General features: G+C 62.1%; 3 protein-coding genes across 3 annotated transcripts in view; 1 reads left to right on the forward strand and 2 right to left on the reverse strand.

Annotated features, from left to right (window-relative positions):
- Positions 1–12286, forward strand: part of BIN3 (bridging integrator 3) — a 36668-nt gene extending 24382 nt beyond the window's left edge. The window contains exons 7-9 of the mRNA XM_050325850.1: positions 4699–4840; positions 6720–6854; positions 11531–12286. Coding sequence (XP_050181807.1) covers positions 4699–4840; positions 6720–6854; positions 11531–11677 — 424 coding nt within the window. The 3' untranslated portion in view covers positions 11678–12286. The remainder of the gene's footprint in view (positions 1–4698; positions 4841–6719; positions 6855–11530) is intronic.
- Positions 12287–15049: 2763 nt separating this feature from the next.
- Positions 15050–18334, reverse strand: CUNH8orf58 (chromosome unknown C8orf58 homolog). Its single transcript, XM_050325845.1, has 5 exons — positions 18286–18334; positions 15776–16422; positions 15597–15684; positions 15391–15488; positions 15050–15309 (listed from the first exon to the last, which is right to left on the reverse strand). Exons 1-5 carry the CDS (start codon positions 18332–18334, stop codon positions 15226–15228), a joined length of 966 nt encoding a protein of 321 aa, XP_050181802.1. The 3' UTR covers positions 15050–15225.
- Positions 18335–19610: 1276 nt separating this feature from the next.
- Positions 19611–25814, reverse strand: PDLIM2 (PDZ and LIM domain 2). Its single transcript, XM_050325758.1, has 10 exons — positions 25762–25814; positions 24214–24320; positions 23635–23786; positions 23189–23258; positions 23025–23116; positions 22884–22929; positions 20952–21091; positions 20513–20655; positions 20317–20422; positions 19611–20047 (listed from the first exon to the last, which is right to left on the reverse strand). Exons 2-10 carry the CDS (start codon positions 24304–24306, stop codon positions 19849–19851), a joined length of 1041 nt encoding a protein of 346 aa, XP_050181715.1. The 5' UTR covers positions 24307–24320; positions 25762–25814; the 3' UTR covers positions 19611–19848.
- Between the last annotated feature and the right edge of the window lie 35 nt (positions 25815–25849).

Here is a 25849-nt window from a genome sequence, read left to right on the forward strand (position 1 = left end):
GGTTTTAATTTCCCCCTTCCTGGTGGGTGGACGGGACGTGTGGGCACTGGCTGAGGAATGGCAGGAATCCCCTGAGCCGTCCCGGTGCCTCTCCCAGCTTCACTTTCTTTTGCATCTGATGCTCCCCAGCTCCCGTTATTCCTTTTCTTTTCCCCTGTCCAACACCAACCCCTTTTGCTTTCATTATCCAAACCATCATCCCTAAAATAATGCCAAAGGGAAGAGCCACCTGTGTGCCAGCCTAGTCCAGCTCACGGGCTGCCAGCAGGAGCGTTTGAGACACTTGAAAATGGGGAAAAATAAAGGTTTAACCATAATTTTTTTCCCTGTGCCAAAGCCCTAGCACCTCTTTCCCATTGCTGGCTCTAAAAATGGGGGCTGGAGGAAGCTGTGGGGTGAGGATTTGGGATGGAGAGGGCGAGGAGAAGAGCTGTGCGGGTGGGGAGGTGACGGGATGTTCCCGCTCCTCCAGCATCCCCACCATCCCCATCCTTGGCCTTCCCAGCGGAGAGACCGGGAGAAGTTTTCAATTCTCAAGCCCCAGACTTGTCAGCTGGGGTGACAAACAAACAGATCCAGCTGTGCCAGGAATCCTGGGGGGCACTTTTATCTCCTGTGGCAGCGTCTCTCCAACCCCACCCTTTAATTACGGGGAGCCGAAGGGAGGCCGATGTGGAGATGAGGTGGCAACGTGATTTATAATTCACAGAACGGGGTGATTTAGATGTTTTCCCAAGGATAACCTGTCATCCCGTGAGGAGTTCACCGGCAGGTTCCCCCTCTCCCCCCCTCCACAGCAGCAGGGAGATAGTAATTTGTATTTTCTTTTCATTATCCCTGCGTATCTCCCCTCACCTGCTCCTCTTAAGCCGCCTGGGCTGTAATCCCCTCTCAGCAGCCTTCCCTAAAAAGTGACAGGGAACAACAGCAGCTTATTCCACAAGCTGCTTTCGTGGCTGGGGCTCTTAATACCCCCGTGCTGCTGTTTTACCTTCACTTCACCACCCTTCCCACCAAATTTGATTCGAGTCAGCTTTGATTTTTGTTTTGTGTTAAAACAAATTAGAACTCGAGTAGCAGAGGGCGGTGGTGGGGATTTGGGGCTGTTTATGGCCATCAGACCCCCTCATTCCCTATGGAAGCAGGGGCTGGGAAGAGCACAGGGAGGAGGATGGTGCTGGCATTATTGATAAGGTTAGATATTAGGATTTTTTTTTCATGGAAAGGGTCGTTGGAACAGGCTACCCAGGGCAGGGATGGAGTCCCCATCCCTGGAAGTGTTCAAAAAACGTGGATGTGGCACTTGGGGACATGGTTTAGTTGTTCAGACTCCATTTCCAGAGGGGCTGGTGCTGCTTGGGTGTTTCTCCCCTCCCGTGGCACTGGGGTTGGTCCTTGTCCAACCACACTCCTCAGCCCGGAGGCTTTGGAGAGCATCTTTGATCCCCGTGGGGTTGCTCTTGGAGGGCTTTGGATGTGCCTGGGGATGGCAGGAGCTCTGCAGGCGCCTTTGTGCCAGGCTTTGCACCGGCAGCAGTTGGAAATAACATGCATGGGATGGTTGGGAAGGCACTGGGCCGGCGTGTGAAGTTATGAAGCCGCAGGAATAACTTGGCACTGGCGCGAGCCCCGTATCAGCCTGTCACCCTGCACAGGCGTTTACCCCCCCAGCACTCCACTTGGGATCGTATTTCTGTCCACACAGGGAGATAAAAAACCTGGGCAGGACATCAGCACGGGCAAGAAGCCCCTTGCCTGTGAAGCCCAGGGGATTTCAGAGCTGCCAGGATTCAGATGGAGTCATTCCTTCAAGAGCTGGAGGCAGCTTTGCCTCAATCCACAGCAGTCCAAGCAAGGAGCATCTTCCCCTGCTTGAGCTGAGCTAATCCTGCGTGAAAATTAAACCAAGTGGCTTGGCTGGCACGGGGAGAGCTTGGTGGGCACAGGAAAGGCTTGGCTGGCACGGGGACAGCTTGGTGGCACCTTGGCTGCCACAACTGACCCAACCCTTCGTGCTGGCGCTGGAGGTGAAGGATCACCACACTGGCACAACAGGGAATGGGTTTAAACTAGGAAAGATGAGATTTAAATTAGATATTAGGAGGAAATCCTTCCCTGTGAGGGTGGTGAGGAGCTGGGATGGAATTCCCAGAGAATCTGTGGCTGCCCCATCCCTGTAAGTGCCCAAGGCCAGGTTGGAGCAACCTGGGATGGTGGAAGGTGTCCCTGCCCATGGCAGGGGCTGGAACAAGATGATTTCAAGTCCCTTCCAACCCAAACCATTCCACGATTCGATGATTCCCAGGAACTCAGGACTCTCAGAGCTGGGCACGGCTGCAGATCCAGGCAGCTGAGCCCCCCCCTTCCCTCTGAAATGCAGCGTATAATCTATGCATTAAAAGTCCTTGTGAGACAGTAGTTGCTGTGCCTACACAGTTACAGCCTCTTCAGATCCAGCCCTGTAGATATTTTATAAAGCACTGCCGGAGCGCAGCGTCCTTCCATCACGGGCTGCGAAATTGCTCCGAGTCGATGCCTGGAATGAAAAAGGGGAACAAAAAAAAGGAAAAAAAACCACAAAAAAAATCAAAATCGAGCCTTTTCTCCTCTTTAAAAACCAGATTTGACTTCAAAGTGAGCGGAAACCACGTCGCTGCTCGTCTTTCCGCGTCCTCACTCGCTGCAGAGCGGGTTTGGGGGTGGAAGTGGGTGCGTGTGGGTTCTCTGGTGTCTCGTGGCTCCTGCTAATGCAGGACCACCGTGGACATGCCAGGGAAAGGTTGGGCTTAGGTGCCAGCAGAAGGCTCAGTGGTTTTGAGAGGCGTCTCTGTAAGTGTTTTCCAAGAGCTGGTGGATGGGCGGGAGGCGACGGCCACATCCAGGGCGTCCTGGATGGTGACCACCTTGCTGCACAGCAGAGAAGGGAGGGTTTCCCAGCCTCAGGCCATCTCCTCTGCCATTCCCATGCCTGGATTCTCACTGTGGAGGAGCAGCTCAGCTCCCTTCCAACCCAAACCATTCCATGATTCTATGAAACCAAACCAGTTTTTTTGTGAGACCTCTCAACCACCCCTTCCCATCCTCCGTGCCCTCCTTCCCTCCTATCCCTATTCCCCTAACCACCTCTCCTGGTGTATTTTTTTGGACTTTTTATAAAGAGGTAGGAGATATTTTAGCAGCCCAGGAGCTGGTGAGGCCATGCCTGGAAGCCCAGGACCTGTCACCCATTTAAATATAATGGGACCGTGTGGGACGGTGCCCATAAAAAGCAATGTCAGGGCAGAGCATCTGATCCGCCCTGGGCAGCTGGAAAAGCTCCCTGATGACTTTTCCAGGTTGTTCCTCGTGCCACAGCCCCAATCTGTCGCAATAGCGTCGGTCAGAGGGAGAATATCATGGGATAAATATATATTTGTATATATTTGTTCTGTGCCAGGCATGAGAGCCTCGGAGAGGGGTGTTGTGCAGGGACCGGCCGGGATTGGAGGATCACGTCCCTCTCCAGCATCTCAGCGAGGGATGCTCCACACAAATGCAAATATTCCCACTTCTCCCTCGCTCCTGGCATTCGCCCTTTGCTCAGGGATAAGAGTTTTTCCCTGGGCACCCACCAGTCCAGCACATCAGCCCCCTCGGGAGTGAGCGCAGTGGCGGAAAATGGGATTTTAATAGGGGATGGAGTGGCTGGGAACACCCGTGGTTTCAGTTGAACCCTGGATTTAGGTCACATCTAAAGCAAATTACACTCATCAAGGGATATTTGTGTCTTTTCTTTTTGCTAATGTGCCCCCCAGTCACTTTATATTTGTGTGTATATATGTGTATATATATATATATATATATATATATTTTTCTTTTCCCTTTTAAAGATGTGGAAAAGCTGTTTGTTCCCTCTTGGAACTGGAATCCATCACCAGGCTGTTCAGATACATTTTTCACCGCCAATCCCATCTTTGACTCCCCCCCCCAAACCACCCTATAAATTATGAATATTAAATTAATATCTCCAGAGGGAGCATCACCCCTTTGATACGAACCCACAGCCCAGCCCTGCTTCCCACTGGTGTAATTTGATTTACTGGAATTTGGGAGACAAGAGCAAAGCTCCAGTTCCTGCTTTTCCCTTTTCTGTCACATTCCAAAATGTTCTCTCTCGTCTCCCCTGTCAGATGTTCGTTGTTTCCTCGATTTGTAACACATTTTAATAATAGGAATCTTCCCGTGGCCTGGCTTAATTGTTGGATGCTGTTAATCCTTCTGGGGAGGGGGTCAGACCCGGGTTTGCAACCCCAAAATTGCCCAGAATAGCAAAAAAAATTTGCCCTCTCAAAAATTAAAAAAAAAAAGATAAAAAAAATTGCCAAAAAAGGCAAATTAAAAAAAAAAAAAAAAAGGCAAAAATTAATGATAAAAGAGAAGAATGCCAAAAAAAACCCCAAAATTGCTGCACTTCATATTTATTTTTTCAGGGACTTTTAATTCAGCTTCTCTGCCTGCACATTGCCTTTCCAAAGGGGGTTGGTGGAAATAGCACATTAATTCAGTATATTCTGTGATCCTCACAGAGCCCTGGAATGGTCTGGGTGGGAAAAACTCCTCTCATTCCAACCCCCTGCCAGGGAACCTGGCCCAGGGCGCCTCGGGCGCTGCATCCATCCGAAATACCCCATCCCAAGCCCTTTCCCATCCTTTTTCCAGGTTCAGCAGCGTGTTCCCCAGCCTGAACATGGCCGTGAAGAGGCGGGAACAGACACTCCAGGACTACAAACGCCTGCAATCCAAGGTGGAGAAATACGAGGAGAAGGAAAGGACCGGCCCTGTCCTGGCCAAGCTGCACCAGGTACCGAGATACTCCCCTGGCATTCCCAGGAAAACTTGGGAAGAGCTTTTCTCTTGGCCACTTGGCCACGTGAACGTTTTGGGAGGGTGCCTTTTATGGGTGGGGAAAAAAAAAATCCCAGTTCCATAAGGCAGATTTCAAAGCGCTCGGCGAAGGGAAGGAGCCACTTTCCTGAGAAAAAAGGGAACATTTTCCAACACAGAACGGGATCAAAGCTCCGGGAGCTGGGGATGCTCAGGGTAGATGCACAGGGAGGTGGGGGAGGGTTTCCCCAGACCTCCCCGTCCGAGGGAGCAGCTGGGTGGGAAAAGGGACAGATCAGATCAGAGCATTCCCCAGCTTTATGTTTCCCACCTGCTCCGAAAATTCGTCGTGGAAAATCGCGGTAATCGGTTAACGGGAAGTTGCGCCAGATTTTTTCTCTCTCTCTGTCTCTCTCTCTCTCTCTCTCCCAAATTTTAGCAGAATCACAATTAGGGTTTGGTTGGGGTTTTTTTTAGTTTTTTTTTTTAATTAAATCTTCCCCAAGATTTCTCCACCATATCTGTGGCTCCCACAGCACGTGGCTTGATCCTCAGAGGAACAATTGATTCCCAGCGTCAGAGAAAATGTGTTTTTCTGATGAGTTTCCCCCCTAAAAAAAAAGAATGAAGTTTTGTGTTAAAGAACAGCCTGAACAAAAGACACCTCTGATTTAACAGTAAGCAGCTTATTTTGCTCAGCCTCGGCGACTAAAGCCGGGGCTGGAAAAACGGGAATGCTTTTGTCCTGGTGATTAAGAAGGTTTTAGTTATTTAATGTATTTTTTCCCCCTTAATGAACTTCTGATCTAACCCCCCAAGAAAAATAAAACTTAACTAAACGCTGCACGAGCTTAAACACCTGTGGGAGGGGAGCCTTAAGCAATCCCAAACCCAGGGTATCCAAGAGGCCCAGATTTGATGGGAAATGGCCTCGTCTCATCCAGGTGTTTAATTATGGACCTGCAGGTTTAATCAGTTATTTACTCCAGGTTTTCTGCCCTCTGTGAGCTCCATCCCTGGAGGTTCAACGCTCCGTGGTGAGCCATGAATCTTCCTCTGGGACTGGGATGGTTTGAGGCTCTGCCAGCCTGGAGCTCTGTCCATGCCATCCCCCTGGCATTCTGTCCCTGTCCCCGGGAGCGGGGCCGGCGCCGTGGCCGGGCTCGGATCCCCTGCACCCCCCTCCCGCTGGAATGGCACCGGGATTAAGTGGCAGACTTGAACCAGTCTAATATTTCACAGCCCACCCCCTCCTGCCCTTTTCCACACCATCCCTGAGACATTTCCCTTTCTCCCCACGCTTCTGTTTAAAGGAGCCAGTTGGACGCGCCGGGCTGAAGGTCACGGGCGAAAGGGGTGGTTGGGGGCAGGATCCTGGGGAGATGGTCCTGGGAATTGCAGGGAGAGGGGACATGGACATGGCCAGGGACGTTCTGCAGCCTGACTGGGCTTTGGGGCTGGTTTTTGTCCGTGTTTTTTTCCAAAGGAGGGACGACCAGCTGGCTCAGACCCTCTCTGGCTGTCCCGTGGCTTTGCAGGGTCAGAGCTTGGTTCCCACCTGGCTCCATTGGATGGTCACTTGATCCCACCAGGTTCCATTAACTGGTCACCTGAGTCCCACCAGTCCCCATTACGTGGTCACCTGAGTCCCAGCATGTTCTGTTATTCCATTAACTGGTCACTTGGTCCCACCAGGCTCCACTGGATGATCCCATGGGTCCCACCAGGCTCCCGCTGCTTGTCCCCAGGTCAAAGCAGAGCGTTCCGCTGTCCCGGGGTAGCCTCTTTGAAGGCATTCCCAAAGGAAGAGCATCTTCCCAGGTGTCTGACTCCCAGCCTCTGCTCTCCTCCCCCAGGCCCGGGAGGAGCTGCGCCCGGTGAAGGAGGACTTTGAGGCCAAAAACAAGCAGCTCCTGGAGGAAATGCCCAAGTTTTACAGCAGCCGCATCGATTACTTCAAACCCAGCTTCGAGTCGCTGGTCCGGGCACAGGTGAGAGGCTGGTCCTGCCTGCTGGGCACTGCCAGGTGGGAATCCTGTGGTGGGAATCCTCCTGCAGAGCACCTGGGTGGGGATTCCACTGGGAGCAAGGTGCTCTCTTGCAGCAGTCCTCCACTGGAATTCCGTTCCTCCAGGAATTCCAGCACCCCGGTGGGAGGGCACGGGGAGCAGTGGGATGGCTGGGGGAGTTAAGATGGACCTTGGCCTGGCAGAAGTGGTGCAATGCTGGATAGAAAAGAATAGCTCAGGGGAAATTTGTCTGGATCTGGGACACTCCTGGTACATGGGTCATGCCCTGTCCCGCAGTTCCAGCCCTGGCTATACATAATCCACTGGGATTTGATGGCTTTATCCACCTGGGCATGTCATCTGCTTGGATTTGGAGTCCTGAGCTCTGGGTTGGATCTTGTTGGAGGTGATGAGATGCTCAGGGCTCATCTTAAGGGTCTCTTGTGGCTTCTGGTGAGCAGAGAGAAGGCTCCTGGGACATCTCCACACCAAGGATTTGCAGTTTAGAGGTGGCCTAAATAACCCACAGCTTTCACTTCCATCCTCCAGCCTCCTTCAGGGACTTGCTGCTGCTCCTCCTCCTCCTTCCTTCTCCCTTCACCCTTTCCCTCAGGCTGGAGAGGGACAGGGTTGGGATCTAATCAAGCTTTGAACCTCTGGCACGCCATGCCCTGGGTCACGGGGCGATCCCGTGCCGGGGTGGGGGGACGAAACCTTGCGCTGCTCCCGCCGTGGGCGTTTCCCGGTGGTATTTTTGGGCAGAGAGCTGCTGCAGGGACACAGGTGCCCGGCGGGGGGGCTGCAGGGAGGTGCTGGGAGCACGTGTTCCATCTCACCTCCCGACTCCGGGGGGGGCCTCTGCGCGGAGCTGCCAGCGAGTTGTCTGCAGGCTGATTCACCTACCAGATGGTGCCGATGCTCCCTGCGCCGCAGGGTGGGTGCTGGGGATGCTGTTCCTGCTGTTCCCTCAGCGATGGGCCCCGGGGGCTCCCTGCTCCAGCCCGGCACAGCCAGAATCACCACAATTCCCAGAGCCACCGCGGGGTCTCGCTGGCCCTCTCCCCCTGCAGACCCTCTCCGGATCGCGCGGATGAGACCTGGAAAACCCGAACGTTCTCTGCCATCTCCAGGTGTTTGCCATCCATGAGTTTCCTCAGAGAGCAGCTCTGCCCCTCTGGCTTTGGCCACGATGTCCCTCATTCCGTTTGTGTCCTGGTTCCCGGGGAGTTTGGGGCAGGGGCACGTTGGGATGGATGTGCTCGGAGCACCCAGGGATGCGAGCAGGGAGCAGCAGGATGTCCTTGCTGGGGCTGTCTGTAACACTCTCCATTCATATCCCTCTTCTTCCTTCGGGAATCCTCTGTTTTCTCTCCCAGCCGCCTGCCCTGCTTCGTCTTCAGGTGAGGAGTTTCTTAGGGGAGTGGAGTGAAATCCCGTTTTTAATGCCCAAAAAAGGCAGCGTCATAACAAAGCTGATGCATCCCCTGTAGGCTGGACTAGAGCCGGTCCCAGATGGATGCAGCTCCCATCCCTCCCTCCCTGCCAGCCTCCATGGGAGCTGCATCCCTCTCCCCCAGCACTGGCTGCACCCTTCCACCCCCAGGGAGGGAATGCCGGGGGGGAAGAGCTCGGAATGTTTGTGCCAAGGCTGGGCTCAGGCCCTGTGTCCCCTCTTAGGAGCTCTGGGAAGAGTTTTTCCCATCGAAGGGACTTAAATATTAAGGAGAAGGGGAATGACTTGCCCGAGGTAATGAGTCAGTGGCGAGCCAGGAATAGCACCCAGAGTCCTGACTCACCTGAGGAGCTGCTCACCTGCAGGCAACTGGCTGGGAAGGCCATCCCAGGGGGCTGCCGGGGGGATGCCGGGAGCATCCCCATTCCCCATGGGAATATCTGCCAGCCAGCCCCGCTCATCCCAGGTTTCTCTCCCTCCAAGCCTCCTTGAGCTGATTTAGCACCTCTTGGGGGGGTTGTGTTCCTCGACGGAATTTCTATTTTCATCCTCTTCTCTGGGTACCTTTCTAGGAGCGATGGTTGGGATGGGGCTGGAGGTGCATCCCTGAAGGAAAGGGATGGATGGGGGGAGGCTGGGATCAGCTGGCACCGTGCTGGTGGGCCATGACTTTGGGGCTGCTTGTCCCTGGGTCAAACCCACACAGTTTTCCCTATTTTTTTGGCCCTGGAGAAATTGGAGGGTTAAAGTGAGACGAGTGTGTGACGGTGACACCAGGAAGGGCTGGGGAGGCACCAGCTGCCTCTCCATGCCGTGGCAAAGGACCCTGCTCCAAACCAGCTCCATGGGCCCTGACCCAAGGAGACCCTCCAGAGCCTCCTCTCCGGGCGGGTGAGTTCCCATGGCACAGCCTGGCCGCGTTCCCGGTGCCGGGTGTCTCCTGACGCCGGGACATGTCCCGAGCTCGCAGGGCTGTAACATTCAACTCCAAAATTCTTCCCTCCACCCACGTGCCCGGGCCAAGCCAAGGGAGGCAAATGTTTCCCTGGCTGGGGGCTTTGAAGTGGCCACATGGAGATGAAAGGGGGGAGATTTCGGAGCTGGGGCGAGGCGTGAACAAACTTCCTTCCCGCTTCGTGCTTTGTTTTCCAGCGAGAAAATGTGATATTCCTTTGGTTTTTAAGGAAACAGGGGGGAAAGACGGGGCTGGCAGGCTGGGGGGTTGCTGTAGGATAGGGAAGCCCAGCCCTGGCAGTGACCCTGGGTTTGTTTTGGGTAGGGCTGACCCAAACACACCCGACCATTCCCAGCCGGGCCGTTGTGAGCGGGATCTATAGAAAATCCGCGGAACACCGTGTCCCCAAACAGAATTAGTTCAAGACAGGTGGACTCGGGGCCGCTGGCTCGGGCTCAAAGGCGAGTTGGAGATGGGATTTGATGGGCTGGGGACAGAGCATATGGTATCCATAGCTGGAAAAGTACTGGGCTGGCGGGAGCAGGTAGGGCAGGGGGAGCTACCCTCAGAGCCCCGGGGGTCCTTCCCGTCACTGTCACGAGTCTGGGGTGCACCCCTTCCCTTCAGCCCATGTGGATGCTGGGGGACAATCCTAGGGGCAATCCTGGGAGCAATTGTGGGGAAAATTCTGGCAGGGAAGCCCTGGGGGGATGATCCCGGGGCCAATCCCAGGGGAAATCCTGGAGGCAGTCTCAGGGCCAGTCTTGGTGGGGGGACAATCCTGGGGGTTAATCTTGATATGGGCTCAGTCCTGGGGGTGGAAATCCTGGGGTCAATCCTGGGGAGCAGCATCTGCCACCCTGGCGAGATCCATCCCAACGTGCAGGAGCCTTTTCCATGCCGGAATTGGCAGTGCCACTTGGCCATATGTGACTGAAGGGGGCCCAGCTGACTCCAGGCTGGGCACAAGGGACACGGGGGGCTGCTCCAGAGCTCTGGCACCCCGCTTGGCACCCCTCCAGCCCAGATCCATGCTCCCCTGTGGCACTGCTGAGGGCTCTGGGTGGCGACGGGTGTTTTCGGCATCTCTTTGCTTGTGAGGGGCTTTTTGAGGTCGTCTGACTGTGGGGCCGCGGGTTGGGGGGGGTTGTGCAGGGATTTTGGGGGGCTCCTGCCAGCTCAGCCCTGCGCGGGGTTCGTTAGTCACCGTGTAAATGAGCGTGGCTGTGACTCACCCGGATCCCGCTGCGTGGGGAGCCCCGGAGCGGCCCCCGGACCCCCCGGCACGGACCCACCCAGGGAAGGGGGGTGCAGGCAGCCAGTCCCGGCCTGTGGGACCCCAACATCCCCACCTTGGGCCTGCCCAAAAGCAGCATCGTTGGGAGCAGGATTAGGGGAGCTGGTCTCCATGGAGACCGTGAGTGTCTCCGCACTGGTGCTGCTGGAGATGCTGGGGCTGCGCTTGTGCCCCTCTGGGAAACGGGGGCAACGCTCCCCGTCCCTCCCTGACGGTCATGGGGGGGATGCCCGGGACAGGATCCCACATCCCCTGCAGTGCCAGGGGTCCTGTGGCGCCCAGGGGGTCCCACAGCAGCAGGAGTCCTGCAGTGCCGGGGGAGGGGGATCCCACAGACAGGGCTGGCGTCCCGCAGCGCCGGGGGTCCCGCAGGCAGGGCTGTGTGCCCCCCTTCTCCCGGAGCCCCGCTCCCAAGCAGCCAACCCGCTGCCATCTGCCTGCGCTTGACCCACCGGCTCCCGCTCCGGGGAAGCGCTGCTCGCTGCCGGGAGATAATTGGCGGTGCTAATTAGCACGTTATTAAAACACCCCTCCTCCTCCTCCTCCTCGTCCTCCCGGTGCTCCACGGCGGGGCACGGCCCTGCCGGGCGCGACTCCCACCGTGCCCACCTCGCCCCGAGCATCCCTGGCGGGGCGGGCCGGGTGGGTGACACGGCCCGGGGTGTGACAAAACGAGGGGACACAAAAGGAGGGCGGGGGGTGCCCCGGTGGCAGCCCCGCACGCGCCGCTCCCAGATGGGAAGCGAGCGGGGAGAAGGGCAGCGTGTTATTAAAACGTGTTGAGTTGTAATAATCCAAGGGGGTGGCATCGCCACATGGGAGGGAGCTATTTTAGACACAAACGCTCCGGAGAGGGGCTGCCGAGGGCACCCGCGGGAAAGGGGAGGGGAGGTGGGGGGAGGGAAGGGGACCCCCTCCAGCCCTCCCCTTCCCCAATCCCGCTTTTCCAACAGGTTGTGTATTACACGGAGATGCACAAGATTTTTGGGGACCTGACGGCGCAGATCGACCGGCCCGGGCTGAGCGATGAGCAGCGGGAGAGGGAGAACGACGCCAAGCTGAGCGAGCTCCGGGCGCTCTCCATCGTGGCTGATGACTGAGGGGAGGGTGGGGATGACCCCCAATCAACCCCAACTCCCAGCCCAGGGGTGGATTTGTGGGCGCTGGAACTGCTCCCTTTGCCCCGTGGTTCCCTCCTGCCCCGACGAGGGGTGGGGGGCACAGTGGGGGCCACCCCCTGCCAGCGTCTGGATTGGTTTTGCCTCCCCCCCCAGGGTTTTGCCTTAAATTGGGGGGTGTGGTGGAGCAGGGAAGAGGGGTGTCCCATGCAGGTGAAGATGGGAATGCGCGGAGGGCTGCTGGCCTTTTCCAGGCACCACCACAGTCCAGGCCCACTCCAGGAGGATGAGACACCCCCCTCCTCGTGCCCCTTCATTTTGTGCCTTAGGAGCCCAGTGGCCCCCCCAGGGGAGGGTAAAAAAAAAATCACTGAAATCCCTTTTTTTTTTTTTTTGAGGGAAAGGGTGATGATTGCCGTGCCGAGCATCCCTCTCTCTTTGCACGGGAGTGGCACCAAGTGCCTCTGCCCCACAGCCGGGGAGGATCCAAGGGTGCCCACCCCGCGAGCTGGGGGTGCCCAGGGAGGGGGCAGAGAGATCCATGGAGGAAACAACCCAGCCAGGAGAAAATCCAAGGAAAACTAGAGGGGTGGGAGGGAGGGGAGGAGAAGAGGGGGGTGCAGCCCCTGCTCGGTGTCCGGGGGAGGGCACGGGGGCTCTTCTCCAATAAAGTTTTTGGGAGCGCAGCGCCGGCCGGGCCCGTGTCGCTGTCGGGGCCCGTGGCCACCGCCGGGCCATTGTCGCCCTCTGCTGTCCCCCGCCCGCCACTGCCGGGGGGTGGCACCCAGGGAAGGTACAGGGGGGCTGGAAGGACTGGGAAGGGGAAAAAAGGGGATTAAACATCCCCCTCCTCCACAACGAGGAGGCGCGGAAAGGAAACGGCGTCAGCAAAGCACGAGGAGCGCAGTTCTCCAGGAAAATACAGGGAATTTAGGGCCCGATCTGGTGCTTTTGCAGGCGCTGCAGGGAGCCTGCCACGTCCTGGGTTGGGACAAACCCGCTCTGGTGGGTTTCTGGTGGAGGTAAGAGGTCCCTTCTCTGCCCGAGGCTTCCCACTCCTCCAGATGAGGGCACGCAGCTCCAGACATCAGGAAAACCACCCCCTCTTCCCACCAGTACCCGGATTTGGCAAAGCAGACCCTGCACAAGGCGGAGAATAGCGGTCAGGGGGCTGTCCTGGGAAAACAGCGCAAAACAGGGAGTTGGACCCCCGCCCCTAAACCCAAAACTTCCCATTCCCAGCTGGAGCGAAGGGAATGGGACAGAGCCCTGGCAGGCCATGGGAATGGTGGGGCTGTTTGTAGGGACAGAGAGACTTCCCCCCCAAGAGCATCCCATGCCACATCCCATGCCAAGGCGCCTCCCCAGCTCCCAGCACGGAGAACTTCATCCCTGCCTCTCCCCTCGGCTGTTCCTTCCCGACTGCATCACATGCCGGGCCAGGTTTAAGCAAAATAAACCCCGTTGCCACGGTTACCCAGAGCAGGGATGCTAAATATATAGAATATATATATATTTATATATATTTAACTGCCACGCACGAGCAGGGGCACGTTCTCCCCTGGGGATCTGAGCAAAGGGGCACGTTCTCCCGGTGGGATCTGAGCCCTGCAGACCTTGGGATGGCTCCCCAGCAGGCAAAAGATCCGTGGCAGCCTCTCCATGGCCTGGCAGTGTTGATTCCTCACTGGATTCAACCCCACCTGGTGGCGTTGTCTGTGTCACTGTGTCACCCTCTGCAGGGCAGCCAGACCTCCCCCATCATCCCACTTCATCCAGAGCATCCCAGCTGCTGCTCCTCCAGCCCTCAGGAGAGGGATCTCACCCATGGAAACTTAACCCGAGCGTTCCCAGGGATTCTGGCTGCGTCGTCTCCGCGCTGGCTGGGGAGGAGAAATCCATCTTTTATAGTAAAAAGTGGATAATTAGCGGGTTTTGCGCCACCCACAAGATCCCGGCGTTAATAGGGAGAGCTGGCAGGAAGGGAAAAATTAACTCTACGGTGTGGAATGTTCTCAGCCTCGGCTGAGACACTCAGGGAGGTGCAGCAGCTCCCGGACCTCTGGGAGCAGAGGGGAGGGATGCACTGCTCCAGGGTGATCCCTGGGAGTGGCTGCAGGGACAGGGTCAGGATAGGGACACCCTCTTTCCTCCCCAGGAGTTGCTCGCAGCGAGCCCAGTTGTGTTCCAGCATCCCAACTGTCCCCCTTCCTCCCCGAAGCCCCCCTGACCCCCTCAGGGACAAGACCCCAGGGGACAGGGAGAGGTTGAGCAGATGCCATCCCACCACCAGTCCAGCAGCACCAATCCCAAGGGTTTTCCCCCCAAAACTGGGTGAATTAACTGCCAGCACCGGCACACACCAGCGTCCACACCTTGATATTCCTTGGTCAGGTGCTCAGGAGCTTTCCTGTGTCCTGGGTGATCCCGGGGTGGGAGGGAAAGGCTCAGACCTCCCTCCTCCTCCTCACTTGGGTCCTGAAAGGAGAACTGGCATCACCTGGACCAGCCTCAGCATCCTTGGGATCAGCCAGGGGGAGCACTGCCAGGGACTCCGCACACCCGGATCCATCCCCTGCCGCGAGGATGGATGAGCACTCACGTTTCCCGGGAAGGAGCGGTGGGATGGAGGAGATTGGAGCTCCGAGGGTGCCCCCGGGGGTGTGCGGGTGGGAGCGGTGCCGGGGGGAGCTCTGGAGAGGCTGCGGGATTCGCCGCTGGGAAGGAAGAAGCCCAAGTGACGGTAGGAAAACACCAGGAAAGGGAGATGGGGGGGAAAAGGGGAGGGATAACGGGATACCTTCTCGGAGACCACCTGCGTCTTCCTCTCCTGCCAGACCCGACCCGTCGACACGATGAGGGGCTCCAGCAGCGCCAAAACAACATCGGCCCCGGCCCGACCCCCTCCTCACCCATCCCCAAAACACCCCCGCGGGCTGGGGACCACCCCGAGGGGGACCCGCTCCTTCCTCCCCACCCGCGATGAGCCCGGGAGCATCATCCCCACCGGCAGCTTGCGGGGAGCAGGGGATTCGAGGGGGAGGTCTGAGAGGGGGGCAAGCTTTACCCCGACCCCGAAGCAGCGAGAATTCCCCGCCGGAGCCGGCCCAGCACCGGGGCTGAGCTGGGAGGAGGGTCGGGAAGGGAACCGGGGAGGGGGTTCGGAGGGAGGGGGCTCGATGTGGTGGGGGGACGGCAGGAGCTGGAACGGCCCGTGGGAACGGACCCGGTCGGACAAAAGGGGCGGGAGAAGCCGTCGGAAGTGATGCGGCCGTGACGCACCCTCGCGTGACGTCACGCCGGGTTGAGGGGGGAGTGACGTCACGCGCGACAGCACCTCACCTCTTTGCCAGCCAAAAGACTTTATTAGGGGAGACCGGAAAACAAAAAAGGGTGAAGTGGAGGGACGGGGGGGGCGCCGGGGACCGGCCCCGGGCGAGCGTGACGTCATAGGGCGGGGTGTGACGCAACAGCACAGCGCGGTCCCTCCATCAGGTGCACCGGTGGGAGCGGGACCCCCCTCCGCCGCCCTACCTGCACCGGCCGCCCCGCAGCGAGCGGCGGGTGAGGCGGGTGAGCAGCACCTTCACCCGGCCCCAGTGCGAGCGCCCGTCCTGCCGGGACAGGGAGGGGGAGTCAGCACGGGGGGACCCCGCGGGACCCCGCCCGCCGCCCCCGACACCCCCCGGCCGTACCTTGTCCGGGGCCGCGGCACCCGCCCCGCTCTCGGAGGGGTCCAGCAGGCTGGGGGAGCTGGCAGAGTGCCCCCACATCCTCCGGCACGGCTCGGGGGCTGCACGGGGGAAACAGAGCTGTCAAGGCCTGGGGTCCTGCCATCCCACACCCCACCCTGCTCACCTGGCGCCTGATCCCGACCATTCCTGCATCCCACCCCTCTCACCTGGGGCCTGGCTGTCTGAGCAAGAGCGCGGACGGAACCCCTCATCCCTCCACGCAGCCGAATTCTGCCTCGGGGGTTCCCGGGTGGGCTGTGGGCGGTCAGAGGAGAGGCAGGGTGTGAGCTGAGGCCCCCCAACCCGCACCCACAATCCATGCATCCCACCTCCTCCCGGCCCTCACCAGGGTGCCCGGGCGGGTGCGCTGGGCACCGGCCGCCTGCTGCCGGAGGATCCTGTTGTCCTGCTGCAGCCGCGCCAGGCGCTCCAGCATCTGGCAGACGTGCTCCAGGTACCGCAGACCCTGCCCCTCGGGCACAGCCCGGGGGTCTCGGGGGCTGCCGGGCGACCCAGCCCCTCCAGCCGCGGGGGCCGCCGCTCCCTCGGGCTCCTCGGGCTCCCGTGGAGGCTCCGCCAGGTCGGCTGTGCTGGAGCTGCGCCGGCTGAGCTGTCGCGGGCACCGCTGCCTCCTGCTCCGCTGCGCTGCCTGCAGCAGCTTCCTGCTGGCAGAGCGGCTCCGGGGTGTCCGGGGGGGCTGCGAGCCCGGCCCCTCCCGTGGGGGCTTCTCGGCCGCGAAGCCGTCGAGGGAGAAGCTGCTCTCGGAGCCCAGCGGGGTGGAGGGCGAGTGCTCGTTGCTGGCCATCTCCACCCCGGAGTCCTCCGACTCGGACTTGAGGAGTCTCCCGCCGGCCGGGGGGCTGCTGGGGGGCCGCGGGGGGGGTCCCCGGGTGCTCATGCCCCGCGGGGGCTGCCGCGGGCTCTCCTGCAGCCGGCGGTAGACGCTGGCCGAGGTGCGCACGATGCAGCTCTCGGCTGTCTCCCAGGGACCATCTGCGGGGCGAGGGAGAGGAAAGGGAGGGTCTCAGGAGCAGAACAGGGTGCCCACCCCTCACACATGAGCCCACCGCCCTCCCAGCCCCCTCACCACCACCCCTCCAGGCTGCTCTCCCTGCTGCCACAGAGGGGTTACAGCCCCTCCCACATCCGAGAGACCCCTCTCCAGAGGGTCCCCACAGCCAGGGATGTTCCTACGACAAGTTGCTGCTTCCCAAAAGCACGGCCCTGGCCTCCTCCATCCTCCTCCTCCTCCTCCTCCCAAGCCACGCTGCTGAGCTGCTGGGGGAGTGGGGGGCACACACGAACCCCCCACCCCACCCTGGCTGCTCTCCCTGTATCCCACTCTAGCCCGGTGCCAACAATCCAGGAGGCAGGGTGGGATCCCGGACACCTGATGGCTCCAGGGACCACCAGCTCCTCACACTTCTCCCCACAGGGAGCAGGGGGGGGGACATCACCAGCCGGGATGAGCCCCCGCCACCCCACAGCTCCAGGTGGGATCACGGCGCATCAAGGATGGGGGGGGGGATCTCCCCATTCCTTTCCCCCCCCTCCCTTCCCAGCCAGGCCACCTCAAAGGCCTCAGGGAGGTGGGAGCGAAGCTTTGGCACCTCCTGGGAGTTGCCCACCCTCCCGGGAAGCCCCGTTGGGATCTGGCACACCCCCCTCCCCCCCTTCCTCCCCCAAAACACACTCACAGCAGCTGAACCTCCTCTTCCAGACGGCGCGGGAGCCCCCCCACATGGCCGGGAGCCGGGGCCGAGTGCCGGGCGCGCGTCCCGGCGCTCCCTTTTATAGCCAGCCCAGCCGGAGACGGGCCCTGTATCCAGAGGCACCTCATTACAGGACTGGTTCCCAACTGGTTCCTCGCAGGGCTTGGGATCGGCGATACAGGCTGGGCCGGTGGTTAAGGGCTGCCTTCCCACCCCAGCCGCGCTGTCTGGGCACCGGCAGGCAGCCAGGAGCCGGGGAATCCCATCAAATCCCAAGGAGCTCACTCAGGAGCTCCGGTTCGGGCTGAGTTCGCCGAGCAGGGGTCCCAGTGCCCCCCCAAAAATTCCCGCAGCCGCGCCACTCACCGTGCACCCCCTGTGGGCTGGAGAGGCCGCGGCCGGCGCTGGGACAATCCGGCCCTTCAGCAGGATTGAATCCCAGCAATCCCGGGTCCACCCCAGCAGGATTGAATCCCAGGAATCCGGGGGGGCAGCCCCTCCACCCCAGCTTGGTGGCTGCCAACATCCCGGCTCCCACACGCCGCGTTCCCGCAGGCTGCCGGACCCCACGAGGGTGTCACCGGAGCCCCAGCGGGGTGGGGGGCACAGGCAGGGTGAGAAGGGATGTGGGGGGATCCCCATCGGCTCCTCCTGGGTTGGCAGCTCCAGCTCAGCTGGATCCTGGATCCCCCCCCATGTCTTTCCATCCCCGGTACCTTCTGGCTGTTGCTGCTGGAGTGGGGGGGGAGTTGGGGGTGGTCCCAGCACAGGTAGAGTTAGGGGGCACATGGAGATGGGCCCCTGGGTTTTGGGGACCCCTGCACCACTCAGTGGGCTCCGGGTGCTCAAACAGACCCATCAGCCTCAACATGGGAAAGGAAAACCTGAATTCCCAGCACAGCCAGTACCCCGGGCCCCTCCCAGCAGGGAGGGGGGTGGAAACCAGGGGTCCAGGGACCCCCTTCAGCACAGAGAGCACAAACTGGGGGGTGCCAGGGACCCCCAGGGTCCCTCTCCAGCACCAGGGATCCAAACCAGGGATCCCTGAGGATCCCTTCCAGCAGGAACTTCACAGGATGGAGACACCAGGACACCCCCCCAGCAGCAGGGGGGTCCCCCATAGCGCCAGGGACCACCGACTCACCGCGGTCGTGGAGCGGCTCCACGCTGAAGGCTCCGCGCCGGCGCAGCATCCCCCGGGAACCGGGAGAGACTGGGAATGGGGTACGGGCAGCTGGGAACGGGCTGAGGGAGGGGAACCAAAATCCTGGAGCCGGACAGGGAGTACCGGGAACCGGGCAGAGAAAAACCGGGAATGAGGAAGCGGGGGGGACCCTGGGAGCCGAGCACGGAGCACTGGGAACGGGGCAGAGGGGAAATGGAAACCGGGAGCAGGGCAGGGAGCAGCGGGCTCGTCTTCCGCCGTTTTATGGGGCAGGGCTTGGGGGGCGGCACAGTCCCGGGGCGGGCCGGGGGTGGGGGAGCCGCCCCCTGCCCTGGCAGCCCCTTTGCCCCCAGCCCCACCTGTGCTACCCTAGGAGGGCTCGAGGCGTTTATTCATCTTTTTCTTTTTTTTTTCCACCTCATACCGAGGGCGGGAGAGGGGCAGGACCATCATCCTCCTCCTCCCTCCCTGGGGGTCATACAGAACCAGAGAATGAATGGTTTGGGTGGGAATCGACCGTACAGACCACCCAGTGCCACGGGCAGGGACAACTCCCACTCCACCAGGTTGCTCCAACCCAGCCTTGGACACTCCCAGGGATGGGGCAGCCAGGGCTGCTCTGGGATGTTCAGTCGGGAATTCCAGGATGAGAGCTCCCTGGACGGGCCTGGAGGCACACGAGGGGCTGTGGTGCACCCCAGACAGACCCCAGTGAGACCCCCAGGAAAGAGGGGAGGGGGCTCCTGGCTGTCCCCAGTGCAGGGGAAGGAGCTGGTTCCCTCCCTTCGCTGATCAGGGCGAATCCCAGATAACAGCAAAGCCCATCTCCGTGCAAACAGGCACGGAGGGTGGGGAGCAGAGATAAGAGCCCACCTGGGCCCCTGCAGGACAAAGGGCTCGGCCAACAGCCCCCAATAAACCCCGACACCTCCCAGGGACGCCGGCAGCAGGGAGGGGACATCCAGCCCCGCGGGGAGCCCTGACCTTCCCGGGAGCACCACAAGGTCAGCTGGGATGTCACTGCAGAGCCCGGGATGTGCCACGGAGCTTTGCCCAGCCCTGGACCCCCATCCTGGGTGCAGGCAGGAGGGCTGGGGGGGTCTGGGGTCCCCACCTTGCCCCCACCCTTGGGCCCCAGCACAGAGCAGACACGGGAGTGGAGCAAATATATATTATATTTATATATAATCTGGTTTAATACCTTGTTGCAGTCAGTGTACAAGCGGTGCCAGCCCCTCTCTGGTACCCAAGTGCTCAAGCATCCCTGTGACCCCCCCCAGTGTCCCTCCTGTGTCCCCCACTGCTGCAGCCCAGGCTGAGACCTAACCCAGCTCCTCACACAGACCTACACATGGGTGAAGGTGGGTGGCTGCTGTTGCATCCCTCCCCAAAAATCCCGGCCACGCCAAGCCTGGTGGTGCCCTCAGCCCCCCCTCCCACAACACCCCCTACCCCAGTGGGGCTGGTGGGTGCAGGGGGCTGACCCCAGGACACGCTGTGGGGGATGCAGGTGGTGATTCCCCATCACACCGTGCCTGTGGCTCAGGAGTGGGGGGACACGGGTGGGGGTGACACGGGCACCCCGGGGGGGCCCTGGTAGCGCAGGCGGGCGTGTTTCTCGCAGAACAGCTCGTCGCCCACCCAGAAGTGGCCCCTCATCTTGAGGTTGAGGCCGCAGTCGGCGCAGCTGTAGCAGGACGGGTGCCGGTACCGCCCCTCCTGGATCCGCACCGCCTGCGTGCTGGGGGACACCGGGAGGGGGCGTCAGCAGAGCACCCTCCGTGTCCCCGGGGTCCCCTCCCACCCCACTGTGGCCCCGAAGTGGTGGCAGGGTCGAGTTCCCCACTCCCATCCCAGGGTCAGCCCCCGTTTGTTTCCCTGCTTGGAGCAGTAACAGGGACAGATCCTGCCCCCACCCCGAGGGGCCCGCCCAGCCCCCGTTTTTGGCTTTGCCAGGAGGGGGTGGCAGGCACGGCCCCCGCCGCCAGGGTGCCCCCCAGCCCCACTCACGCGATGCTGCTCCCGCACTTCTCGCAGACGTGCAGCTTCTGCACCCCGGCCACGGCTCTGCGGGCGCCGGACGAGAGCCGGCTGGGGAAGGGGGCTGTGGGACCACCTAAGGGGGGAAGGGGGAAGGAAACGGGGCCATCAGCGTCCTGCTGACCCCCCTGGCGGACCCCCAGCCTCTCCCAGTGCCCCCCATCACCTCCTTCATCCTCCAGCGCCTCCTGGAGCAGGCGGAAGGTGCTGGATTGCCGCGGGGCCGCCCGCAGCTCCCGGTTCTCCTGCAGCATCTTGTAGACCTCGGAGTCCTCCTCCAAGCGCCTCATGGCCGGCTCCGAGCCCTGGCTGTGGGACGGCACGCCGAGGGAGAGATGTTTCGGTGGGGGGAGGTTGACAGCACCCAAATTCCGGGATCCACCCTCTGCCCCCCCCACAAGACGCCTGTCACCTGCTCCCTCCTCCCCGGGGAGCTGCCCCGGCCTGCCCGGCCCTGCCTCGGCCCCACCTGCCTCGCAGGTGAGTTAACCCTTTCCACGGGCTCCCTCGGCACCCATGGGTGCCAAACCAGCATGCCATGGCGGGGCACAGAGCTGGGGGCTTCCCTGTGCCACGTCCCCCTCCCTCCCAACCCCGCCCCGTACCTGTTGCAGGTGTTGAGAGAGAGGGAATAGTGATGCTCCCCGTGGTTTTGGGGGGCTCCAAGCCCTGGTGAAGGTGGGCAGGGCGGGGGAGGCAGGATGGATCCCTGGCAGCTGTTCTGGCGGGTCAGGATTCCTCGCTCCTGGCAGGGGGAAAGAGAGGATGGGTGTCCTGGGGGGCACAGAGGGTCGGGCTGGGGTGGCCCCCAGAACGGCCTGGGCAGCCTGGCAGGGTGCCCACAGACCCTCCCTCTCCCCCTGGGGACCCCGAGGGCACTCGGACCAGGCCCAGAGGGGCTTTCCTTGAGCCTTTGTCTCTGGAGGGATGCAGGGATGCTCCGTGGGGCAGCTGCATCTCCTCCTCAAGCCTGGCTGGGGTCAGCACCCCCACCCCATAACCCCTGCGCCTGCGCCCGGCCCTTCCCCACCATCTGCTCCTGCTTAGCGGCCCCGGCCAGGCAGGAAAGAGGAGCCCTGGATAAGTGGAAGCTGATGTTCCCGGGAGCGGCCGCCACGCAGACGGGAACCCCAGGGAGACCCCGGGACGGGGACAGGGACGCCCTGCCTGGATTCATGGAGAGGGAGGGGGGCAGCCCCGGGGTTCTGTGGGGTCACGAGGAGACGAGGGACGAGCTAAAATTAGGCGCGGGAGGAGCCGGGTGCCTTGGCCTCGTCCCCGCCGGGATCCAGCGCCAACCCACCCCGGGATGGTGGGAAGAGTGGGATCCATGGGCAGCCCTTCCCCTCGGCTCCCCCTTGGGCTCTTCATGGCACCGTGGTGGGGGGCTCTGGGCAGCGAGGGGCACTCAGGGTCAGGGAGGGACACTCAGGGACAGGGAGGGACACTCAGGGACAGGGAGGGACCCTCCGGGGCCAAGGCAAAGCTGGAGCTGGGGAGGAAGGAGGGAGCAGGAGGAAGGAGGGAGAGGGCGGCCGGAGCAGCCAAGGGGTGGCCGGGGCCACGGCCAAAGGCAGGCGGGAAGGGCCGCGCTCCGGGACCACGGCGCTTCCCAATTTGGGCTTGGAAAACAAGAAAAAGAGAAAGCAGGGGAGGGAGGAGGGGAGGGAGACGCCAAGCCCGGAGCCAGCGGCTGCCCGCGGGGATGGACGGGGCAGCCAAGGGTATCCTGGGGCTGATCCGGGGGGTGGAGGAGGAGACATCCAACCCCATCCCCGGGCATCCCGACCCTGTTCCCGGGGCATCCCACCGGGCTGGGGGTGTGCCGGGCCGTGGGTCCCTGCCCAGCCAACACCCCAGTGCCCCGGGCTGGCGGGAGTGGGGCTGGGCCTCCCCAAACTGGTTTGGCCTCCCCAGGCTGGCGCCGCTGCCAAGAGGAGCAAAACATCCCTGGGCAGGCGCCGGTGCCCGCGGGTCTGGGGGTGCTGCCAGGGCGGCGGGGAGGGGGCACCAGAGGGGAAGGGGCACCAGAGGGGAGGGGCACCGGCTGTCCCTGAGGGAGAGCAGGGCTGGGCAGTGATGTGGCCAGGGGGCTGCAAAGGGGGGTGGTTTGGGGGCTCAAACGTGGGATGGTTTGTGCTCGCGAAGGGGGATGGTTTGGGTTCACTAAGGGGGATGGTTTGGGGCTCAAAAGTGGAGTGGTTTGGGGGCTCAAAGGGCAGTGGTTTGGGGGTTCAAAGCAGGGTGCCTTGGGTTTGCCAGGGGGAGTGGTTTTGGGGCTCAAAGGGCGATGATTTCAGGGCTCAAAGGGCATGGCTTGGGTTTGCGAAGGGGAGTGGTTTTGGGGTCAAAGGGTGATGATTTCAAGGCTCAAAGGGCATGGCTTGGGTGTGCAAAGAGGGCAGTCTGGGGGCTCAGAGGGAGGTGGTTTGGGGCTGAAAAGGGGGCAGGTTTAGTGTTACAAAAGCTGACGGTTCACAGATGCCCCCCAAGCACCTCTGCCTGCCCCCCTGCAGCCCGCCCAGCTCCCCACACACCTGGCAGAGGCTGGGACAGGTGAACTCCTCCTCCAGGGCTTGTGAGCTGTGGGGACAGAACGGAGCCATCAGGGGGGTCCCTGGCCCTCCCCAGCCCCCTGCCCACCCCCCAGCCCCACACACAGCTGGGTCCAGCCTTACCTGGCACTGTGGGGCAGCTGGATGGGGGATGCCAGGCTGGGGTCGGGGGCTCTCGAGGCACCCTGGCTCTCATCCCGCGTCCGCAGCGTGTCCTGGGGAGGGGAGGGTGACACCAGCAGCTGCCACCAGCCCTGGGTGGGGGGCCAGGGCGTGCTGGGGCTCACCTGGACACGTGTGGCCAACCTCTCCAGTGAGGTGTCCCCGTTGGTGTGGCTGGGGGGAGGCACCGGGGACCTGGGGACCAAGGGAGAGCAGGGAGGGTCTGGAAGGTGCCCCAGGAGCGCTCAGCCCCTGCATGTGGCACGGCACAGCACGGCATGACCGCTGCCCTCAGCCCCTCACAGGAGGTGGGGACAGGCACCAACTGGGCCCCCAACTGGGACCAGTCAGCCAGGGAACAGCTGCCTGGCCTTGTTAGCACCTGACTCCTTAATTAGAGAGCCGGGCCAGGCTGCCGGCAGGGGGATGATGGCACAGCCCCAGGAGTCACCCGAGGGGAAAAACAGCCAGCACACACCTGGCTGGGGACCCCAACCCACGTGGGGACACCCCTGGGACACAGCCCCAGCTCCAGGGCTCGGGGCTGCCCACCCATTCCCCCAGCACCCACCTCTCCACCTCCAGCCGGAGCTGCCCAGGGCTCTGCTTGATCTTGTTCTGGGCCTCCACGTGGAGCATCTCGGCCGTGCTCTCCCCGTTGATGGTGACGATGACATCCCCTGCCTGGAGGTCGCCTGCGGCCGCCTTCCCGTGCTCCGTCACCTCCATGGAGAAGAGGGGTGTGGGGACAGCCCCAGTGAGCCCTTTCTCCCCCACACACCCCTGAGGGGAGTAGTGCAGCACCCCCCACACACAGCCCTGGCGCCAAGGCCCGCATCCATCCCCGAATCCCACCCTCCGGAATCCCCACGGCCTTGACAGAGGACGGCAGCAGCCCCCCTGCCAGGGTGGGACCACGGCCCTGGCAACAACACCCGGAAACTTGGCACGGCCCTGCCCAGCCCGGGGGTGGCACGGGGCCCCCGCGCCGCCGTCGCCCGCCGAGGGCCGTTCCCACGGAGCAGGATCCCCCAAGGACAAGCAAACAGGATCCTCTCCCCGGAGCAGCCCAGCACGGCGCCCGCCCGGCGGCCTCCCCTGGCCTGGGGGGCACGTGGGGTGTGTGTGTGTGTTTGTGGGGTGGTCCTACCTTGGAGACAGTGACGGGCTTCCCGAAATCTCGTCCCCCGGAGATGCGGAAGCCCCACGGGGCCGGGCCGGGCAGGGTCACCGTCACCGGCATGGCAGAGGGTGGCTCTGGGCAGGCAGCAGGGTGGTGGTGTCAGGGATCCCAGGCACCCAGGCAGATGGGACACCCTCCTCCCACCCACAGCCCACCCGACGGGGGCCTCCCTGTCCCAGCTGCACCCCGAGCAGGGGGTGATGGAAACTGAGCAGGGGGTGATGGAAACCGGCAGCGCTTTCCTTCCGGGGAGGGGACCCACGTCCCCGCGGGGTGTCAGCAGCCACCACCGCTTCCTCTGGCTGCCACAAGGCTGGTGGCTTCCTCCCCCACGGAGCACGGGGGTCCCGGGCCCAGCTGAGACAGCCAAGGTCATTCCCAGGGGCTGGAGCCAGGCGGGGAATCGGTGACGCCTTGGCAGCAAGGCCAACGCCGCAGCACGGCAGGGCCAAGCCAGTGGGGTTTGCAGGGCAGGATGTGGTGATCCTGCTGCTCACCACGGCGGGGGCTGGCACCCAGCAAGGGCCACCACCCCAAGCCCTTCATCCTGCAGCAAATCCAGAGCAGTAAATGGTGCTGAGTTTCCCACCCCGGGGGTGTCCCATGGCACTCCGGGGAGAGCAGCAGCCCCTGGCTTCGATGGGATGGGTGGGAATGGGCAGCCCCATCCCCTAAATCCACACCGTATCCCATCCCATCCCGCCACAGCCTGGCCGAGCCTCGGGGAGAGCTGGATACCCTGTCTGGAACTGGGCATCCCATCCGGAACCGGGCACCTCGTCCGCAGCCGCCGGGAAGGCATGTTAAAAATCCCAAGCGCACAAAGAGGGGCTTGAGAGGCTGCCCGGAAGAATTTCCTGGGCTGGGCTTCCAGTGCCGGGAGGAAACCCCAAACCCTAAACCCCCTCCCCATGCCCGGCCACGCTCAGCATCCCTGGGCAGTGAGGGCTGCCGGCCTGGGGACCCCCACACCCTGTTGGGCACCAACCCCAGACCCCCAAAGGGGTCCTGTACCTCTTCTCCAGCCCCTGCACCCCTCCTTCGTGTCCTGCGCCCCTTCTCCATCCCCTGCTCCCCTCTCGGTCCCCCGCACCCCACCTGTGTCCCCGCTCCCTCCCGGCGCTGTCCCCGCCGCACAGCGATGTCTTTGTGCCCCCGGCGCCTGGCGGTGCCGCCTGGCACCCGCGGGGCGAGCGCCGGGGACGGGCGATGCCAGAGGAGGCGCGGGGACGTGGGGCTTTGGGGACATGGGGACACAGGGACGTGGGGATTTGGGCTATGGGGACACTGGGACGTGAGGACATGGGGATTTGGGGCACGCGGACACCTGGGGATGTGGGGGGACAGGCTGCCCGCAACCCCCCCTCCCCTGCCCGCCGGAGCAGCACCCCCGGGACCCCCGCCGGAGGGGCACCCCCGAAAGCGGCCGCCGGCGCTCCCCGGTTCCCCCGCACCCCGCGGTGCCCCCCAAAACCCCCGTGCCCCCCCCACACCGCCGGTACCCCCCGCACTCACCGGGGCGGCCGAGCCGGGCGGCCCCGCGGGGCTGCGGAGCCAAGCGCGGCCCCGGGACGGCACCGCCTCCTCCGGGAGGAGCCGGGCC

Source organism: Myiozetetes cayanensis, unplaced genomic scaffold (assembly GCF_022539395.1).
Source record: "Myiozetetes cayanensis isolate MyiCay16 unplaced genomic scaffold, myiCay2020 scf30, whole genome shotgun sequence".
Lineage (NCBI taxonomy): Eukaryota > Metazoa > Chordata > Aves > Passeriformes > Tyrannidae > Myiozetetes > Myiozetetes cayanensis.

Excerpts from the sequence above, each read along its gene's own strand:
- CUNH8orf58 (XM_050325845.1), bottom strand. The coding sequence starts at position 18,334 with ATGCTGCGCCGGCGCGGAGCCTTCAGCGTGGAGCCGCTCCACGACCGC. Across the intron at positions 16,423-18,285 it reads GGAGCCGCTCCACGACCGCG|ATGGTCCCTGGGAGACAGCC; the intron begins GTGAGTCGGTGG and ends CTCGCCCCGCAG. Across the intron at positions 15,489-15,596 it reads CTCAGACAGCCAGGCCCCAG|CCCCCGAGCCGTGCCGGAGG; the intron begins GTGAGAGGGGTG and ends TCCCCCGTGCAG.
- PDLIM2 (XM_050325758.1), bottom strand. The coding sequence starts at position 24,306 with ATGCCGGTGACGGTGACCCTGCCCGGCCCGGCCCCGTGGGGCTTCCGC. Across the intron at positions 23,787-24,213 it reads AGCCCGTCACTGTCTCCAAG|GTGACGGAGCACGGGAAGGC; the intron begins GTAGGACCACCC and ends TTCTCCATGGAG. Across the intron at positions 22,930-23,024 it reads CAGCTGCCCCACAGTGCCAG|CTCACAAGCCCTGGAGGAGG; the intron begins GTAAGGCTGGAC and ends CTGTCCCCACAG.